The 19,381-nt window shown below is 42.4% G+C and overlaps 4 protein-coding genes and 1 long non-coding RNA gene across 6 annotated transcripts; 2 read left to right on the top strand and 3 right to left on the bottom strand.

Moving 5' to 3' along the window:
- The first annotated feature begins 1,089 nt into the window (after nt 1-1,089).
- Nucleotides 1,090-3,835, top strand: LOC136185022 (uncharacterized). 2 transcript variants are annotated; one of them, XM_065972061.1, is made up of 5 exons: nt 1,090-1,329; nt 1,727-2,103; nt 2,505-2,645; nt 3,217-3,573; nt 3,641-3,835. In XM_065972061.1, the coding sequence occupies exons 3-5, from the start codon at nt 2,588-2,590 to the stop codon at nt 3,730-3,732; spliced, it is 507 nt and encodes a 168-aa protein (XP_065828133.1). In that variant the 5' UTR covers nt 1,090-1,329; nt 1,727-2,103; nt 2,505-2,587; the 3' UTR covers nt 3,733-3,835. The 2 variants fall into 2 exon arrangements, with proteins under 2 accessions (XP_065828133.1, XP_065828142.1); XM_065972070.1 differs by lacking the exon at nt 2,505-2,645.
- A 1,577-nt stretch (nt 3,836-5,412) lies between these two features.
- Nucleotides 5,413-7,652, bottom strand: LOC136189263 (uncharacterized). The gene is made up of 7 exons (XM_065977182.1): nt 7,344-7,652; nt 6,926-7,263; nt 6,604-6,873; nt 6,170-6,555; nt 5,918-6,113; nt 5,740-5,866; nt 5,413-5,687 (listed from the first exon to the last, which is right to left on the bottom strand). Exons 1-7 carry the CDS (start codon nt 7,448-7,450, stop codon nt 5,573-5,575), a joined length of 1,539 nt encoding a protein of 512 aa, XP_065833254.1. The 5' UTR covers nt 7,451-7,652; the 3' UTR covers nt 5,413-5,572.
- Nucleotides 7,653-8,103: 451 nt separating this feature from the next.
- On the top strand, nt 8,104-10,520 carry LOC136189272 (uncharacterized). Its single transcript, XM_065977194.1, has 5 exons — nt 8,104-8,529; nt 9,056-9,388; nt 9,790-9,864; nt 9,917-10,261; nt 10,317-10,520. Exons 1-5 carry the CDS (start codon nt 8,466-8,468, stop codon nt 10,382-10,384), a joined length of 885 nt encoding a protein of 294 aa, XP_065833266.1. The 5' UTR covers nt 8,104-8,465; the 3' UTR covers nt 10,385-10,520.
- An 887-nt stretch (nt 10,521-11,407) lies between these two features.
- Nucleotides 11,408-12,943, bottom strand: LOC136183792 (uncharacterized). The gene is made up of 4 exons (XM_065970592.1): nt 12,918-12,943; nt 12,799-12,863; nt 12,146-12,745; nt 11,408-12,093 (listed from the first exon to the last, which is right to left on the bottom strand). Exons 1-4 carry the CDS (start codon nt 12,926-12,928, stop codon nt 11,558-11,560), a joined length of 1,212 nt encoding a protein of 403 aa, XP_065826664.1. The 5' UTR covers nt 12,929-12,943; the 3' UTR covers nt 11,408-11,557.
- A 477-nt stretch (nt 12,944-13,420) lies between these two features.
- On the bottom strand, nt 13,421-17,555 carry LOC136187759 (uncharacterized). The gene is made up of 6 exons (XR_010669992.1): nt 17,428-17,555; nt 14,899-15,140; nt 14,641-14,846; nt 14,021-14,590; nt 13,577-13,973; nt 13,421-13,528 (listed from the first exon to the last, which is right to left on the bottom strand). It is a non-coding gene; the product is annotated as an uncharacterized lncRNA (long non-coding RNA).
- Between the last annotated feature and the right edge of the window lie 1,826 nt (nt 17,556-19,381).

Here is a 19,381-nt window from a genome sequence, read left to right as displayed (position 1 = left end):
GCTTATCTAAGTCAATTAGTCTGCTGGCGTATAGAAGCCAAGTTTCAGCCGCCGCGTGGTATCCAGGAGTTCCGCGACGCGGACTGCCTGCTCGAGCGGCGCGGCAGCTAGTTTAATTGGATCTAGAGTCAGCGACCCATCACCGTGTCAGAAGTAACGAGTTCAGGCTGTCGCTGACTTTCGTTTGAAACGAACCTGTGCAGACTTCCTGCTACTTGAAAGTGGAGTGTTCAACGGTTTCCGTGCGCAGAACGATTCATTGCAAGTACGTAATACTAACCACGTAATACCAACCAACAGTATTTATTTTTCTCTAGCTGCCATACTGTTCTTCCATTTTGAATGCAATCACAGTCACCAAAAGTGATATAGTTAGGTTTGTCTTGTACTGGACACAAGGCTGGCTGAGGTGTACAGACATTTAGTAGACACAGTTTTAGCGGTGACTCGGAGCTAGGAGCTAGGAGCAGCTGAATTAGGTAGGTCGAAAGAGAAACAGCTCTTGGCTTATTTTCCTTTTCCATGAGAGACGGATGTTGAGTCTTTATGTGGTAGTCTTTATGTGGTATATACTTGACGCTGTTTAGCCATTCTTCGTCTTCAACATGCAATCCAGGAAAACGTTGCCACACATTATAGAATGTGCGACGACTTATTGTTAGGTAGACCAGTCAAGCTAGAGATTTTGCTGACTCGTTATACGTTGAAGTGATGTTCAAGTCAAAGAAACTGGAAGCCCACATAAAAACCCAACGAGTCAAGACTGCAGTGTTCGCCGCAAGAAAATAAATGAACTGGTGTCAATATCACGAGTCTAGCTTTGGCAGTGTTGACGGACGTAGAATTGCGTGCAGAGAGTTATTTCTGTTCTCCCTCGAACCGCAGGCGCCCTTGAGACGAAAATTTTTCTATTCGGCTGACCGTTTTTAGACCGCTATCTGTCACGGTTAATACGCACGTTAGTACAGTAGGAACTAGGAAGCTTTTGAGCGATTGAACAATGGTTTGTTGAGAACGCTATAATTTGATTATAGCCAGCAAATCAGAAAAGCGTTCTCTCTCGACCACGCGTAGTCCGACCATGTCGGATCAGATCTCTCTGTGCCCCGGTGGCCGTCTGGTCCGACAGACCCGACCCGAACGATCAGCAGCCACACGCGGCATCGATCCACCCATAGATACTAGAAGAAGAGTATCTATGATCCACCGAACCCCAGAACCGTGAATGGTACAGTATTGTACACTTCCCAGGCTGCTGAATGCAGTTATCTCTGCTGAATGTATCGTCGCTGGGGTATTTTTTGTGACCGGAGCCGTGGCAGCTAACTGGTAGGTATATTTACAGCGTGCCTACGCACCTTTCGCCGTAGTTAGCTAAGCTACAGTAGCCGAGTAGGCAGCCCTGTTAGTGCGCCGTTGGGCCCGCCGGTGGCCGGAGGCGTCTTCGACGGCTTCAAGTTTTGACCTTGAGTTTGGCCAGTGCTCACTAGATCGAACTTGCGTTCGCGCTCGGTGAAGCCGCGGCACTCACGGACTAAATTGGTGGGGCGGCGACGGCCCCCGGTGAGAACGAGCCGCCCTTATCAGTAATATCGCTAACAGCTTCTCTCGAACCCCGCGTCCGCTCCTCATATTACTTAGTAACTGGTTGTTCGAAACCGGTGTCCTGGGCGTTAGTGGCCGAGCCTCTTAGGCGACTCGTCCTAATCTAGAAGTTTTCTTTCAGTGTTTTGGCGTCCGTGTTCTTTGGACGACGCAATGATGGACCAAACAGGACGAACGTCAGGGAACGAACTTTGCTTCGACTTGACAAGGACTCGACATCGCACCGGTGCCAAGAAATTCGCTCGTTGTCGCGGCGGCGCGCGTGCCAGCTGTAACTATGGCAACGATTAGTTACATCACATGATTATCTGAAGACGGCCTCAATCGCACCGCCTTCGCGTTGAAGAAACCGTGAACTATCATCAGCTCTGCGAGAATTTGAACGTTTCAGATGATTTCAATCAAGTTATTGCAGATGATATGTCACTCAAGCCGTTGGCAGCCTCTGCTCCCCAGCATCGAATCATCACGGCATGATTGCTGAAAGAACTCAAAAAGGTAAAGCAAGGATAAGCCTTATTGGTGTATGGGAGAGCCAAACGACTTAGTTTGAAGAGCTTCTTTGAGGTTGTGTAGGCTGGCCCTATGACGGGGGAGCTAATAGCCTACTCACGATTAGCCCAATCCTGCGGCAAGGCCGCCAGGGTCTAGACTGATGTAGCGCCTAGCTCAGTGAGGCCTTACTAGTAGCCAGATATTTGGCTTTTTCAGTGATGTGTACTTTGACAGCAAATAACGAAATACGATTTGCTCGAGAATTGCCCGCTGTAATTCAAGTTTCTCTAAGTTGCACCTGTAGTGTAACCTGTCGCGTTTTTTAAATCCTTACTTGTTGTTCTAATAATAACATATTGCGTAGGCCTCAACTGTAGGCCTCACAGTAATTGTTTCGATTTTAGCGCGCGCAAAGTGAACTATTAGTGAATTTTGACGTATTCCCGTATCTTCAACAAGCATACTTCTAAACCAGTGGTAGCTAGCAATGATGAAGACGTCAGTGGCGGTCAAACTGCTATTTTTCTCTAGTTTACTTCACACAGGTGCGTCTGGGTTTTAGTTACTGGCATGTTCTCCTTTTTCTTTGGTTGCGAAGCTCTTTCACGCTGATTCCTATGACGTATTGCGTACTCAGGCCCTTTTATCGAGAGGCTATCATGCTTTTACCATAGATAGTAGAAGAGATCTATGCTTTTACGGAGCATCATCATGCTTGAGACTGAGTTGTTGAATGCTTCTGCTATTTCTGTGCGTCCCAAGTCTCCAAGGCACAGAATGAAGCGTTCGTGTGACTTTGATGATGCGTTCTGGGAAGCCAAACGTGGTGTCTCGGTAGCGGGTCCCCCTTTTAATAAACCCCTCATTGAATTTAATACACGTATATACGGTTCACACTCGAATTTTGTATTATGTCATATGGACTGTCTAGTCTATGACGTTGCCATTGTACTGTACAATTTCAAGGTACACGTTGCTGTTGCTTTGGTAAAGCACCAGTCAGAATTGATTTTTTGTATAAGACGTTATTTACTAAACCAATTGAGCAGATAAATTACACTAACGCTACCTTATTAATTAATTAATACACGGTTCTAATTTTTTTGTTTATTCTAGGCGCTGGGAAAACCTGGGTGATTGATTTGAAGCCAGGCGATTCGACTGAGATTTCCTACCAGGAAGGAGACAGCTTGGACATAACGATTGACGTCAGCGGCTTCAGAACTGCTGACGGCGCTACGAACTTAGCAGATGCTGCGTTCAAGACATCTGAGGACGATGTCATTGAAGACCGTTCTACTCATTGGAATTCTCAGTGCACAGTCATCACAAACCTTGCAACAACTGTGAGGCTTGTCATTGAGTCTCTTACGCAAGCAGCAAATGGGAAGAAAATTATTGCTGTGCTACAGTTGCATGGTGCTGCTGACCAGACTGGTCCTGACATCAATGTAACAGTAGAGCTAAAAATGGGTACGCAATGTATACGCTCTTTAGAAAAAAATCTTGGCTGAATAAGTAGACCTGCGCTCTTTTTTAGGTAAAAAAGGATCCGGGTTCAGAGTGCCCTGTTCTTACTGGCTTTGTGTAGTATTTACCGCGCTTGCTACGGGTATGGCTTTGATACCTTGATGGGTATAACAGTGGGCGACCGAGTTCTGACATTGTTTTGTAGTTTTAGAATTTTTGGACGTTCTTAGCTTAGTCTGCCACCAGTCTCCTATTTAATCTCTGATAACACCATATGTCTAAACACGTGATATCCGGGTTGGCACAGAATTTTGTGTTTCGTGGCCACTGTGGTGTGAGTCGAGACCGTATCGCCGTTGTGTAGGTGTCTACTTTGCGGAAGGACTGCACAGGTGCGTCAATTTCGAAAGGAGCCCCAGTCGGGGACATTTCTTTCAACGTGAAGTAAACGGGGACAAACAGACGCAAAACCGTTTTTTCTGATTAGGCACGTCGTCGTCAGCTGTGCAGAAGCAAGTCTATTCCTAATTCACGCAAATATTCACACGAACGGCATCGTATCGTTATTCAGCAGCAAGATATTTCGCCATCGAAGCCAAAACTACGGTAAAGCAAAGGATCGTCGACTTTTCCACGGCATGAGCTCCACCTAAGTCAAAGTCCTTCATTTGTGCACGTCGACCAAAGCGTGTTTCTTACTGCTGCTGCTATCGATGCACATTGGAGTCGAACCAGCCCACCCAAACGAACAGCACGTCAGCGAATTCTCGCCCATCATTTCATGATTTTCCTCACAAGAAATTTCAACCATACTTCCTACGTGAAAATTAGACATCTCGCTGACGTGTCCACCACTGGGAAGACTCGGCATTGGACACCCCTCTGAGAAGAGAACCGTCATCATAAATAATAGATTTTGACCGCGACTACCTTGACCACAGTCGTCCCCGTAGTATCCTCTCAAGCACACACACGTACTTTCTCCTCCGCATATTCCTCCATTGAGACAGGTAATTCGACTGCAGTCTGGGACTGGACGACTTTCTCTGCTAACCGAACAGATAGCTCTGTTTCCTGACGCGTCTATAGCGGACACATTGACGCTTTCATTGCAGCAAGACACGGTAATGGATACATCCGCAAAGGTATTAGAATTTCTCATAGAAAAAGCCGATCGTTTCTGTTGAATCAATTGTCTCTAATCCTGAACCGGTGTCTATAATTGTTAGAGCGGCTGTCCACATGAAGTTACAGTTGCTTGATACACGGTCACATGTTTCTGAAGTGACAAAACAGCAGAATAATCGTATATCGTTATCAAAGTTTGGTAGTTTTACCTCTGAATCGATGAAGAGTCGAACGATGAACGAGCTGAGCTCGTTTGTCGTCTGAGATGTCACTGTAACTGTGACTGAATCGAACCCAGTTTTTATAGCAAGATTGCACTGAGAAACGATGCTTCGCTGTATTAGCAGCCAGGCTGAATGACGTTGGACTTGGAGAGCTAGAAATGCCTAAGTCGTCTTTTACTAAAGTCGTCCTTTCTAAATGCCGAAACCGAGAAACTCAGTTCTGACGTTTGTCCCTGTTTCACGCTCAGCTGAGACTTGGCTAAAATCGCGATTTTGCAAGTGAGAGGCATGACGAGCGTGGGAGACGTGCGAGTAAACGGTTGACGCACGCGCCTAATCCGCGGTACGATTGGCGGACCTTGAGAACGTAGGAAGCGGAGGTGAGATCGGTCCGGAATTGGCGTCTCTTTTTTTTTCCTATTTGTTTTTATCTCTGTTTTTTCTATATGTGTGCAACTGATGTGCTGTGCGCGTTGTGTTTTTCCGATCATTTACTGCTGTACAGTGAATCCGTCTGGACGACGTGTTGAGCACGTTCTCACTATACTATAGTATTGACAAAGCAGTCTGGAGGGCCAAAGAAAAGTTTAGAAAATTGAACTACTCTAATTCTAATTCATTCATCAGGGTTTTCCTACTGCGTAGCAGAGTTATGCAACGCTTGCTCCCTGGCTAGAGAGGTACAACGGGTTGACATGCATCACTTCAGATTCTACAGCAGTATGACTCTCTCCACTCTGGGGTGGCTGATGTGTAGAACAATCCCTACAAATTTAAATTCTTGCACACTGCATTACAGTAGTACAGCACTCCTTACTTCTTTTTGGCAATGCATCTAACGCGGCTGAGATAGAGAGAAACCGCGCACGTCAGGCCAAGAAAGGCGAGGCTGACAACTATCAGCGCAATCTGATAAGTCTGGTAGAATGCTGTTGGCGATTCATCTATACGTACATACGTGTGTTGTACCAACCATTAGTATTAATTTTCTTTACCTGGCGTAATCACTTGAATTTGTTTCTGAAATGAGACCGTTCTTCCGTCCTTGAAAGCAATCGTCACTGTAATATTGCCGGCGTCTGATGCAATGAAAGCCACATCAGCGCTGTCATTGTCAAACGTGACGTCAGAAACAGCCAACATTGTTCTATTAGATTTGTCTTGCACTGGACACAAGGCAACTGAAGAAATCTTTGTAGAAATATCAGTATTAGTGTAGAAATAAAAGTATTAGACACAGTCTGTACCGCCGGCGAGCTAGGCGTTGCAGAAGTAGAAGACGTTGGTGGCTTATCTTCGTCTTTGCACGAGACACGGAAGTTTAGTTTCACAAGATATATCTTGCTTTCCCAGCCGTTTTTCACTTTCAATAGGCAGTCCAGAAAAAGGTCGCCGCACATTCTAATGTTCGCGCTTTCTGCTACAAATTGGAGGTAGACTGGAAACATGGAATGAAGCCAGTGATTTTGTTCACTCGTCGTCTTTCTAAGCCGGAAAACGTTTGAATTCACGCCTGTACACGCTAGTTCACCAGTTGAAATTGGGTAGGAATAATAGCCGCATTCAACGTAAACTAGCGTTGAATTCGTGTCGATCAAGTCAAAGACTTGACAGCCCAATAGCGAACCAAAATCTGCAGAAGACAATTACTAGCAGTCTACACAAGTTAGTAAGAAACTACTTCGCAAAAAGACGTTCACTTTGATTGCGTCCATCCGCACAGCGTTCTCTGCAACAATGATGAATTGACTCACATTATTGTGCTTTGATGAGTCAATCAGAGCGACGTGAACGTCCGGGTTGCTTGCGACTTTCAACAGATTTATGGATTTGTTTGACGTCGAGTTACGGAGAGTCAGGAAAATAGGAGGGCTTCCTTGAACGACAGTTGCTTTGAGCTGAATTTTTCCAGTCAGATGACGCTCTTGAGCCACTGTTAGTATATAGTCCTCTGCACAGAATGGCAAATGAAAATTTGACAACTACTGTCTTGTTTGACGCACTTTCCTTTAATATATGGACAGTCCCACTTGTGGTGGTTAGGCGTACAGGATAGACGTTGGCAACGGCTCTGAAGGATTGCTTCAAAATAATCTCGTCGATTTTCGTCAGGCGCAATGTCGTCGTCGATTCGTCACGGTCCCAAATTTGGCTGTATCTGGCGTCGTTTTTCGGAATAGCCCTGTGGAAGGGCATAATTGCCCAGCTCATGAGGCGCACATTGCCGCCGACAGAACTGTTGCGCCGATACCACAAGGTGACCGATCCGTTCAACGCTACGTGAACGTACTGATTCGCGGGACTATCTAAAACCTGGTATGGCTTTAGCTGCCGCCGAACGCTACAGTAGACGAGAGACAAATGAATCCAATTAGGGAAGATATGTGTTGACAGCTTGAGCGCAACTAAGTTTCGGCCAACCTGGTTGGTTTCAGGGAAACGATCAGGGTGTTTTCTATAAAATAGGCGGCAGCGGACTCTGAACGCGTCGCGAGCAGAGCGATCGCGGCAACAAGCAAGCCAGCCATTATGCAGCGTCTTGATTAGATTATAGTTTGCCTAGCAAATCACAGCGAGGCAAGCGCACACCTGTATATAATCTGGATCGCTTCCCCGAACAGACAAGCCCAATGGACTCAGAAAGTCTACAGTCGACGTCGATCCTACGACTCGGGCCGCGTCGTGAACAACTTGAAGCCGTCGATCGATATCGAGTACAGTACGTGCTCGCCGCGGCCGTGCTTCCGTACCAGTATCGATCGAGTTGGTTGGAGTCGCGCTCCGGCCCGATGAATGATACGTTTCGTGGACTTGCACGAAGCATTGGCGAAGAATGGCGCGAGAGCGCCTGCTTTCTGTACGGAAAGCCGCTGCTTCTCACGATCCCGCCTTCAAGTGGCTCGATCTGTCCCTAATTAGCCTAAGGCGAATTTTAGCCTCTTTCGACTTGGCGACACACCTTGCGCTCTGGATCGGCGTGAGACGAGTAGCTATGTCGCCTGATCAGCTCGCGCGATCATCTGCCACGTCGACGGTCAAACCATAGTGTCCGTCTCAGTTTCTTCTCCTCGCCGAAAACGGATGGTCAAACGGACCGTACGTTGCTGTTACGCTTGCATTAATCTATTCATCGAGGCAACGGAGCCAAAGAAAAGGTAAACCGGGCCGGGGGTACGTGGGCCTATCGATCAGTAGGTCGAACATCGAATGTGGGCGGGAAGTGTTAGAAACTATAGTTTACTGTTAGTAAACACTTAGTAGCTGTATAGTAACGGAGGCGATCTGTACTGACTTTTTGATGTACATCTACGTTGATGGTGACACGCAGAACTATAGTCTCGTTTAGGATTCAAGTTGTTCCGAGTCTCTGAATCGTAAAATCCTAGCCCATTGTTATTAGTTGTTCTAAGAATAATATCCATTTGGAGCACTGGGCGGAGTGACATATCGTAAATTGTTTTAAACCTAGCGCGCGCAGCGTTGTCTTATAATTTGACCGAATGATTCTGTTAATATCCCGTACTGGCGATATACTGTTACATCATGATGATCAAGACTGTGATTTTTTCTCTCCTTTTCCCCATTGTACTACTTCAAGTTGTAGAAGGTGAACCCTGTACCTGCCACTGGGATGTAGATCGTGGTGTAGACGCGTTTTGGCATTTCGAAGAGAGATTCGCATGTTTATAGACGTCACTGTACGCTTGCGATCCTTTCTCTAAGTCTACTGACTCCTCAAAGGGCCATAAGGCCTAGCTTGAGGTGTGCTCTTTCAGACTTAATTCTGTGTTCTAATTTTGCCAAGCCATGCTGCTCACTTGTAGCAAACGCTACGGCTAATCCTGTGTCTCTCAAGCGCCCTGCATCTTCAATAGGCTGTGTTAGGAAGCAAACGTCGCGGGGGCCCCCTGTGAGGATTCTCTACACTAAATGTCAGTGGTTTTGACGAGTGATTTTTTTATTGAGTGTCTACTTTGTGACGTTACCTTTATATATAAAATTAGTTTCTTTTGGAAAAGCACTAATAAGAACCAACATGTTCTAACTGTATTGTTGTATTTACAAAACGATTTATTTTGCATCACTCAATGTTTAATTAATGATGGGTATTTTAAAATTGCGTTTGATTCTAGCTGCTCGGAAAACGAAAACCGTCCACGTTTATCTACAAGAAGACGATCAGCTAAGCTGTCCATACAGGATAGACGACAAGCTCGAGATCACAGCTAATGTCAGCAAATTTGCAATTGCGGATTTTGTCACGAATGGCACAATCATTCAAAACGGCTCATTGCACTGGAGTTCCTACTTCTCTGTCTTCGAGAGCCCTGGAATTAAGAAGCTCAGCAGCTCACGTCTTACTGGAGCAGTGGACGGGAAGAACTTTACTGTTGTGGGACATTTATTAAGTGGACTTCCAAGTGATACTGACAGGAACGCAGCAGTGACTCTCAAGTTAATAAAAGGTACGTAATATGCATGTGCACAGTGTCATGTGGCTTCTCCGTATTTCTTGGACTCCAAGTTGTCTGATGCCTTTTGGAGCTTTTTGTAATTTATACAGTATTCCTTTACTTCTTAATTGAATTAAGACCGTTGTGTCTAGTTAGAGGTATTTACTATTGTTGTGTTAGAGGGTTTTAGACGTACTACGGCTAGAAGGTTGTTTTTGAAGACTTTTTGTCGCTCATAGACTGGTACTGTTGCGTTGTGAGGGCCACATCACGTCTTTAGCAGTAGGTCCTACTAGGGGTCCCCTTTTGAGGCCTGGTTTATTCAATATAGATAGGTATGGCATTTGACTTGTTCTTTTTTTGACTGGCTAACTTGAGACATTTGTATACAAACGAATTGCTTTTTTCACTAGCTGGAGAAAGACCTTCAACTAAAATTGCCAATGATGACATACCTTCATGTCAAAAGAAGGGCTTCTTTAGCTTTGGTAGGGCTTTTCCTTTTTTCTCATAGTATTTTACAATGCATTTTGGTTCTAGTCACTGGAAATGACTCGTTGCTGCATCCGTGGCATCAAGCTCATGAAGATTTTCGTCTGCAGTACAAGCCCAATGACACACTATCTGGAGAATGGGAAGTCAGCGGGCTTACAGCGCCCAACTTTGTCACCATCACGGACAGCATGACTATTCCCATCACTAATGGTTCCCAGTACTGGGGTTCCACCTTCCATGTGGCCAAGAACGAATCGTGCATAGCACTTTTTGTTCAATCTCTTACGCCAGAAGCAGACAACAAGTCTATTTCCTTGGTCGACAAACTGCAGGGTGATAAATCACCAGAGAAGGAATACCCGTCAGTCATTCTGACTGAAATTACATCAGGTTAGATACGTACACTTAATTAATACATACGTTGGTCAAGCGCAATTCTTTTTAGCTGCATTCTCAGTTGCTGGCAGCGTTCCACTGTTACTGCTGCTGTTTGCGGTGCGGCTAATGTTGTGAATGCGCAGGCTAGTCACTATAGATGAGATCTATTGCATTGCATGACCCAGCGTTCCTGAGTTAGAATTTTAGTTAGAATTTCTTCTTTGCATCTTCTTTACACCTTTCAAATAGATGTGTGTTATTCAGGGATTAATCGGCGAAGAAGCGAACACCAGAGATTAAATCTCCTAAATGTCTGAACACGTGATATCCGGGTTGGCACGAAATTTTGTTTTTGTAAGTCGAGTCGGTATCGCCGTTGTGTCGGTGTCTACTTCGCGGAAGGACTGCACAGGTGAGTCAAGTTCGAAAGGAGCCCCTGTCGGGAACCATTCCTTTCAACGGGGGACAAACAGATGCAAAAACCGTTTTTTTCTGATTAGGCACGTCGTCGTCAGCTGTGAACAAGCAAGTCTATTCCTAATTCACGCAAACAATCACACGAACGCATCGTATCGTTATTCGGCAGCAAGATATTTCGCCATCGAAGCCAAAACTACGGTAAAGCAAAGGATCGTCGACTTCTCCACGACATGAGCTCCACCTAAGTCAAAGTCCTTCATTTATGAACGTCGCCCAAAGCGTGTTTCTTACTGCTGCTGCTATCGATGCACATAGGAGTCGAACCAGCCCACCCAAACGAACAGCACGTCAGCGAATTCTCGCCCATCATTTCATGATTTTCCTCACAAGAAACTTCAGCTGTACTTCCTAAATGAAAATTAGACATCTCGCTGATGTGTCCACCACTGGGAAGACTTGGCATTGGACACCCCTCTGAAGAGAACCGTCATCATAAATAATAGAATAGATTTTGGCCGCGACTACCTTGACCACAGTCGTCCCCGTAGTATCCTCTCAAGCACACACACGTACTTTCTCCTTGGCATATTCCTCCATTGAGACAGGTGGTTCGACCGCAGTCTGTGACTGGACGACTTTCTCTGCTAACCGAACAGACAGCTGTGTTTCCTGACGCGTCCATGGCGGACACGTTGACGCTTTCATTGCAGCAAGACACAACAATGGATACATCCGCAAAGGTATTAGAATTTCTCATAGAAAAGCCGATCGTTTCTGTGGAATCGATTGTCTCTAATCCCGAACCGGTATCTATAATTTTTACAGCGGCTGTCCACATAGAGTTACACAATAATAGTCAGTGACAAATACAAGAACAGACAATACTCATTAATTAGTTAAATTGGTTTTGTCTTCTTTTCCGTCGTTGCTGGACCACCTCCTTTTTCGTGGGCATAGCCTCACATCCGGCGCATTGCACGGAAAGCCAAAAAACTCAGGATCTTCATAGGATTTGCTGCTCATAAACGTCCTGTTGTAGTGCGAAAGCTTGGTGTAATGCTGCTTCACTTGACGATCTTCTGCCAATCGCAGAAACTCGCTTTTGCTTCCTTCAGTTGTTCCTCTTTCTTGAGGAATTGCGGCTTTATACTCAATTGAATTTAGAAATAATGAATGGTGCAACACTGTCCAAAGAAAAGCAATAGACGATAAACTGAATTCACCCGTCTCGGACAAAAATTTGACACTTCTTGTGAGTTCCAATAGAATGTCATTCACGCAGTCATACATGACGACAAGAAACGAGTCCTTGGTTATGAGTATTCCTGGAACAAGTGTATTTTCATGAGGACGCCGTCGATGATGAACAAACGAATAGACGATAGTCTGTGCAGCAGTCCGAGGCACATGCTTCCTTAGCTCTTCTAAATGCGATGCTGTTATCAAAAATAATACCGTTACTTATATCTTTTGTACCGTCTCGCTTCACTTCACATGGTACCCCTCCCTCAAAGCCTTCTTCACTCAAAAAACTGTCAGTCAATGATGGCTGCGCCACAGCGACTGGCGTTGCCGCGTGATGATCATTTTCAATTGTAATTTTTGATATCATATCCAAGTATCCGTGCCAAGTATGAAATTCGTCTCCCAATCCGGTGCCTTTCACCTTGATATCACCGAATAACGATGGCTGTTTGTCTCTTGCCTTGTTGTGATCACGGGTAGAAAGACAGCAGTAGCCAGTCAAAGGATAAATGACGTTCTTTGCCAGAAAAAGATGCACGTCGAATTCTCTTCTTACTTCTGGTATCTCGATTCGTTTCTCTGCATATTCATTAACAAATCGAGATAGGCGATCTACTGCCTCTGAGCACCCTTCGAGTTCAAGAGAGAAGAGACCGGCACCGTGTATGGGAGAATCAAAGGCAAAGACACGAAAATTTGGAATGTAACTCCAATTCATGAAATCGTCCAGGTCCAATACTGAGAATGGGTGACTTCCAAGAGAGGCATTTGCCCCGAACTTTCGGTAACGAAACGTGTAATTCTGCCTACGCATTTCCAAAAGCAACGCAGCTGAAACTAACCAATTAGTGATACGTAAACAAAGACGCGACGCGCTTACGAACCAACTCTTTCCTCGTCGGTGACCTTCGTCGCCACGCTGAACGCCTCGCTTGCCTCCACGGCATCTCTGTAAAGAGACAAGACAATTTTCTTGTCGGTCGGTAGGAAACGACTGACTCACGAGGCCGACATCAGAGCGAAAAGAAAGAACACGTGATACCTATCCGGGTTAGTGTGGTGCAAGTCGAGTCCGTATCGCGGTCTATCGCTGTTGTGGCGGTGTCTACTTCGCGGAAGGACTGCACAGGTGTGTCAATTTTGAAAGGAGCCCCTGTCGGGGATCGTTCCTTTCAACGTGGGACAAACAGACGCGACACCGTTTTTTTCTGATTAAGCACAGCTGTGCATAAGCAAGTCTACTCCTAATTCACGCAAACAATCACACGAACGGCATCGTATCGTTATTCAGCAGCAAGATATTTCGCCATTGAAGCCAAAACTAACGGCAAAGCAAAGGATCGTCGACTTTGACTTTTCTATGGCGTGAGCTCTACCTGTAAGTCAAGGTCCTTCATTTATGCACGTTGACCAGAACGTGTTTCTTACTGCTGCTGCTGCTATCGATGCACATTGGAGTCGAACCAGCCCACCCAAACGAACAGCACGTCAGCGAATTGTCGCCCATCATTTCATGATTTTCCTCACAAGAAACTTCAACCGTACTTCCTACATGAAAATTAGACATCTCGCTGACGTGTCCACCACTGGGAAGACTCGGCATTGGACACCCCTCTGAGAAGAGAACTGTCATCATAAATAATAGATTTTGACCGCGACTACCTTGACCACAGTCGTCCCCGTAGTATCCTCTCAAGCACACACACGTACTTTCTCCTCTGCATATTCCTCCATTGAGACAGGTAATTCGACCACAGTCTGGGACTAGACGACTTTGTCTGCTAACCGAACAGACAGCTGTGTTTCCTGACGCGTCTGTAGCGGACGCATTGACGCTTTCATTGCAGCAAGACACGGTAATGGATACGTCCGCAAAGGTATTAGAATTTCTCATAGAAAAGCCGATTGTTTCTGTGGAATCAATTGTCTCTAATCCCGAACCGGTATCTATAATTTTTAGAGCAGCTGTCCACACGGAGTTACAGTTGCCCGATACACGGTCACATGTTTCTGAACTGACGGCGTTGACAATACAGACAGGCGGATCGTAGTCAATATACTAGGAGATCAGAATCGTATATCGTTATCAAAGATAGTTAGTCTTACCTCTGAATCGATAAAGAGTCGAACGATGAACGAGCTGTTCTCGTTTGTCGTCTGTGATCTTACTGTAACTGTGACCGAATTGAACCCGGTTCTGTTGTAGCAAGATGGCACCGAGAAACGAAGCTTCACGGTCTGCAATTCATCGGCAGCCCAATGTCGTTGGGATTAGAGACCTAGGAATGTCTAAGTCGTCTTCTACTCTTATCGTAAATTTGTCTTTTCTCAAAGTCTCAACCGAAAAACTCAGCTCCGACGTTTGTCCCTGTTTCACGCTCAGCTGAGACTTGGCTGAAATCGCGATTTTGTACGTGAGAGGCATGACGAGAGTGGGAGACGTGCGTGTAAACGTTTGTCCGTTGTATTGACCAGAAATGGCGACGTGAAACGGCTCAGCCGGAATGACGACGCTTTCGTTTGAAATGTAGTCAATACTATCGGTTTTCCTTTCAAAGAGAGCGGCGCTGCAGTTGTGAATGAGTGTCCCATTTTCTGCTAAAATCGAGATAGTATTTACTTGACCTTCGCTCTTATTTAGTCCAACGACCGAGAGTCGTACCACGATAGAGTCACCTAGAGAGAAGCTCTAGCAAAATGAAAGAGTTAGAATGACACATATGTACCTATTCTAGGTCTGCCTAGTACTGGAAACATTCCAGGATGACTGGCGTTATATTTTGGCTCTACAAGACTGTAGTCAGAGCTTAGGATGCTCATTCCCTTGACGAGAAGGCTATAGGGCTCCACAGCAGTTACCGTGATTGTCCACGTGCCTCGATCAGGTTTAGATATGTGAACAATAGACGTGCTATTGTTTGTATTGCACTTGCTAATAATACATTAACTACTCCTATTTGAACTAAAATAGCAAACACACTAACTTTTGGCACTATAGCCAATAGTGCGGTTGTTGTTGTTGGTGCTCCCTCATATACATCGGGGGCTCACATATGAAATGGTGCAGCAGATAGTTTAAATAATAACGAAATTGTTATAAGAATTTTTCCTACCTCACCATTTGATGTAAGAGCACATATTTGTCCACCAGCATGTACGCTTGTTTCACCGGTTAAACCATAAAGTAAAGCACATCCAAATAAAAATAGGCCGGATGATAACGCCCCTAAGACAAAATATTTAATTAAGCCCGGCTTCAGCGCCGTATGCACTATCTCTTTTTAATGCGGTTAAAACAAATAAGGATAAAGTTTGTAATTCAATGGCTAAATAAAGAGAAAGCCTAAGAATTAAAAAATAGGCTCTCAATTTAATATTTAGGGCTTAATAATTAAAGATTAGGCCCTCAATTTAATATTTAGGTTCTAAGAGTCAAAGATTAGGCCCTCAATTTAATATTTAGGGCCTAACAATTAAAGATTACGCCCCAATTTAATATTTAGGGCCTAACAATTAAAGATTAGGCCCTCAATTTAATATTTAGGCACTAAAAATAAAGATTAGGCCCTCAATTTAATATTTTGGGACTAAGAATCAAAGATTAGGCCCTCAATTTAAAATTTAGGTTCTAAGAGTCAAAGATTAGGCTCTCAATTTAATATTTAAGTTCGAAGAGTAAAAGATTAGGCCCTCAATTTAATCTTTAGGGCTTAAGAGTGAAAGATTAGGCCCTCAATTTAATATTTAGGAACTAAGAATCAAAGATTAGGCCCTGAATTTAAAATTTAGGTTCTAAGAGTCAAAGATTAGGCCCTCAATTTAATATTTAGGTTCTAAGAGTCAAAGATTAGGCCCTCAATTTAATCTTTAGGGCCTAGGAGTGAAAGATTAAGCCCTCAATTTAATATTTAGGAACTAGGAATCAAAGATTAGGCTCTCAATTTAATATTTAGGTTCTAAGAGTCAAAGATTAGGCCCTCAATTTAATATTTGGGTCCTAAGAATTAAAGATTAGGCCCTCATTTTAATATTTATGTCCTAAGAATTAAAGATAAGGTCCTCAATTTAATACTTAGGCACTAAGAATTAAAGATAAGGCTCTCAACTTAATATTTAGGCTCAATGAATTAAAGATTAGGCCCTCAATTTACTATTTAGCTCCTAAGAATTAAAGATAAGGCTCTCAATTTGATTATTGCAAGAGAGCGAGTTGGCTCGTTCCTTGTAATTTACTGTAGTTTATTACAGGACAGAAGAGTCGGCTTATCTCTTTTAATTTTACTGTTATTTGTTACAGGAGAGCAAGTTGGCCATTCCATTGTAATTTACTGTTATTTATTACATGAGAGAAGAATCGGCTAGTCCCTTGTTATTCACTGTAATTTATTACAGGGGAGAAGAGTTGGCCAGTCCCATGTAGGCCCTCAGAATTAAAAATTAGGCCCTCAATTTAATATTTAGGCACTAAGAATCAAAGATTAAGCCCTCAATTTAATATTTAGGCACTAAAAATAAAGATTAGGCCCTCAATTTAATATTTTGGGACTAAGAATCAAAGATTAGGCCCTCAATTTAAAATTTAGGTTCTGAGAGTCAAAGATTAGGCTCTATATTTAATATTTAAGTTCTAAGAGTAAAAGATTAGGCCCTCAATTTAATCTTTAGGGCCTAAGAGTGAAAGATTAGGCCCTCAATTTAATATTTAGGAACTAAGAATCAAAGATTAGGCCCTCAATTTAATATTTAGGCACTAATAATCAACGATTAGGCCCTCAATTTAATATTCAGGTCCTAAGAATTAAAAATAAGGCTCTCAATTTGATATTTAGCGCTTAATAAATAAAGATTAGGCCCTCAATTTAATATTTAGGCACTGAGAATCAAAAATTAGGTCCTCAATTTAATATTTAGGTTCTAAGAGTCAAAGATTAGGTCCTCAATTTAATATTTAGGGCTTAAGAATTAAAGATTAGGCCCTCATTTTAATATTTAGGAACTAAGAATTAAAGTTTAGGCCCTCAATTTAATATGTAGGCACTAATAATAAAAGATTAGGCCCTCAATTTAATATTTAGGAACTAAGAATCAAAGATTAGGCCCTCAATTTAATATTTAGGTCCTAAGAATTAAAAATTAGGCCCTCAATTTAAAACTTATGTCCTAAGAATTAATGATAAGGTCCTCAATTTAATACTTAGGCACTAATAATTAAAGATTAGGCCCTCAATTTAATATTTAGGCACTGAGAATTAAAGATTAGGTCCTCAATTTAATATTTAGGTTCTAAGAGTCAAAGATTAGGCTCCCAATTTGATTATTTCAGGAGAGCGAGTTGGCCCGTCCTTTGTAATTTACTGCTGTTTATTACAGGACAGAAGAGTCGGCTTATCTCTTTTAATTTTACTGTTATTTGTTACAGCAGAGCGAGTTGGCCTGTCCCTTGTAATTCACTGTAATTTATTACAGGACAGAAGAGTCGGCCCTTCCCTTGTAATTTTACTGTAATTTATTACCGAAGAGAAGAGTTGGCCAGTCCACTGTAATTTATTACATGAGAGAAGAATCGGCTAGTCCCTTGTAATTCACTGTAATTTATTACAGGGGAGAAGAGTTGGCCAGTCCCTTGTAGGCCCTGAGAATTAAAAATTAGGCCCTCAATTTAATATTTAGGCACTCAGAATCAAATATTAGGCTTTCAATTTAAAATTTAGGTCTTAAGAATTAAAAATTAGGCCCTCAATTTAATATCTAGGGCTTAATGATTAAAGATTAGGCCCTCAATTTAATATTTAGGGCCTAAGAATTAAAGATTAGGCCCTCAATTTAATATTTCGGTCCTAAGAATCAAAGATTAGGCCCTCAATTTAATATTTAGGTTCTAAGAATTTAAAATTAGGTCTTCAATTTAATATTTTGGGCTAAATAAATAAAGATTACGTCCTCATTTTAATATTTAGGCACTAAGAATCAAAGATTAGGCCCTCAATTTAAAATTTAGCTTCTAAGAGTTAAAGATTAGGCCTTCAATTTAATATTTAGGAAGTAGGAATTAAAAATTAGGCCCTCAATTTAACACTTTTGTCCTAAGAATTCAAGATAAGGTCCTCAATTTAATACTTAGGCACTAAGAATTAAAGATTAGGCCCTCAATTTAATATTTAGGCACTAAGAATCAAAGATTAAGCCCTCAATTTAATATTTAGGCACTAATAATCAAAGATTAGGCCCTCAATTTAATATTTAGGTTCTAAGAATTTAAAATTAGGCTTTCAATTTAATATTTTGGGCTTAATAAATAAAGATTACGTCCTCATTTTAATATTTAGGCACTAAGAATCAAAGATTAGGCCCTCAATTTTAAATTTAGCTTCTAAGAGTCAAAGATTAGGCCCTCAATTTAATATTTAAGTTCTAAGAGTCAAAGATTAGGCCCTCAATTTAATATTTAGGCACTAAGAATCAAAGATTAGGCCCTCAATTTAATATTTAGGAACTAAGAATCAAAGATTAGGCCCTCAATTTAATATTTAAGTCCTAAGAATTAAAAATTAGGCCCTCAATTTAAAACTTATGTCCTAAGAATTAAAGATAAGGTCCTCAATTTAATACTTAGGCACTAAGAATTAAAGTTTAGGCCCTCAATTTAATATTTAGGAACTGAGAATCAAAGATTAGGCCTTCAATTTAATATTTAGGTTCTAAGAGTCAAAGATTAGGCCCTCAGTTTGATTATTCCAGGTGAGCGAGTTGGCCCGTCCTTTGTAATTTACTGCAGTTTATTACAGGACAGAAGAGTCCGCTTATCTCTTTTAATTTTACTGTTATTTGTTACAGGAGAGCGAGTTGGCCTGTCCCTTGTAATTTACTGTAATTTATTACACGACAGAAGAGTCGGCCCGTCCCTTGTAATTTTACTGTAATTTATTACCGAAGAGAAGAGTTGGCCAGTCCACTGTAATTTATTACATGAGAGAAGAATCGGCTAGTCCCTTGTAATTCACTGTAATTTATTACAGGGGAGAAGAGTTGGCCAGTCCCATGTAGGCCCTCAGAATTAAAAATTAGGCCCTCAATTTAATATTTAGGCACTAAGAATCAAAGATTAAGCCCTCAATTTAATATTTAGGCACTAAAAATAAAGATTAGGCCCTCAATTTAATATTTTGGGACTAAGAATCAAAGATTAGGCCCTCAATTTAAAATTTAGGTTCTAAGAGTCAAAGATTAGGCTCTCAATTTAATGTTTAAGTTCTAAGAGTAAAAGATTAGGCCCTCAATTTAATCTTTAGGGCCTAAGAGTGAAAGATTAGGCCCTCAATTTAATATTTAGGAACTAAGAATCAAAGATTAGGCCCTCAATTTAATATTTAGGCACTAATAATCAACGATTAGGCCCTCAATTTAATATTCAGGTCCTAAGAATTAAAAATAAGGCTCTCAATTTGATATTTAGCGCCTAATAAATAA

This window comes from Oscarella lobularis, chromosome 1, assembly GCF_947507565.1.
Source record: "Oscarella lobularis chromosome 1, ooOscLobu1.1, whole genome shotgun sequence".
Taxonomy (NCBI): Eukaryota; Metazoa; Porifera; class Homoscleromorpha; order Homosclerophorida; family Oscarellidae; genus Oscarella; species Oscarella lobularis.
The sequence above is the reverse complement of the archived record's forward strand: the minus strand, read 5'-3'. Positions and strand labels throughout refer to the sequence as shown.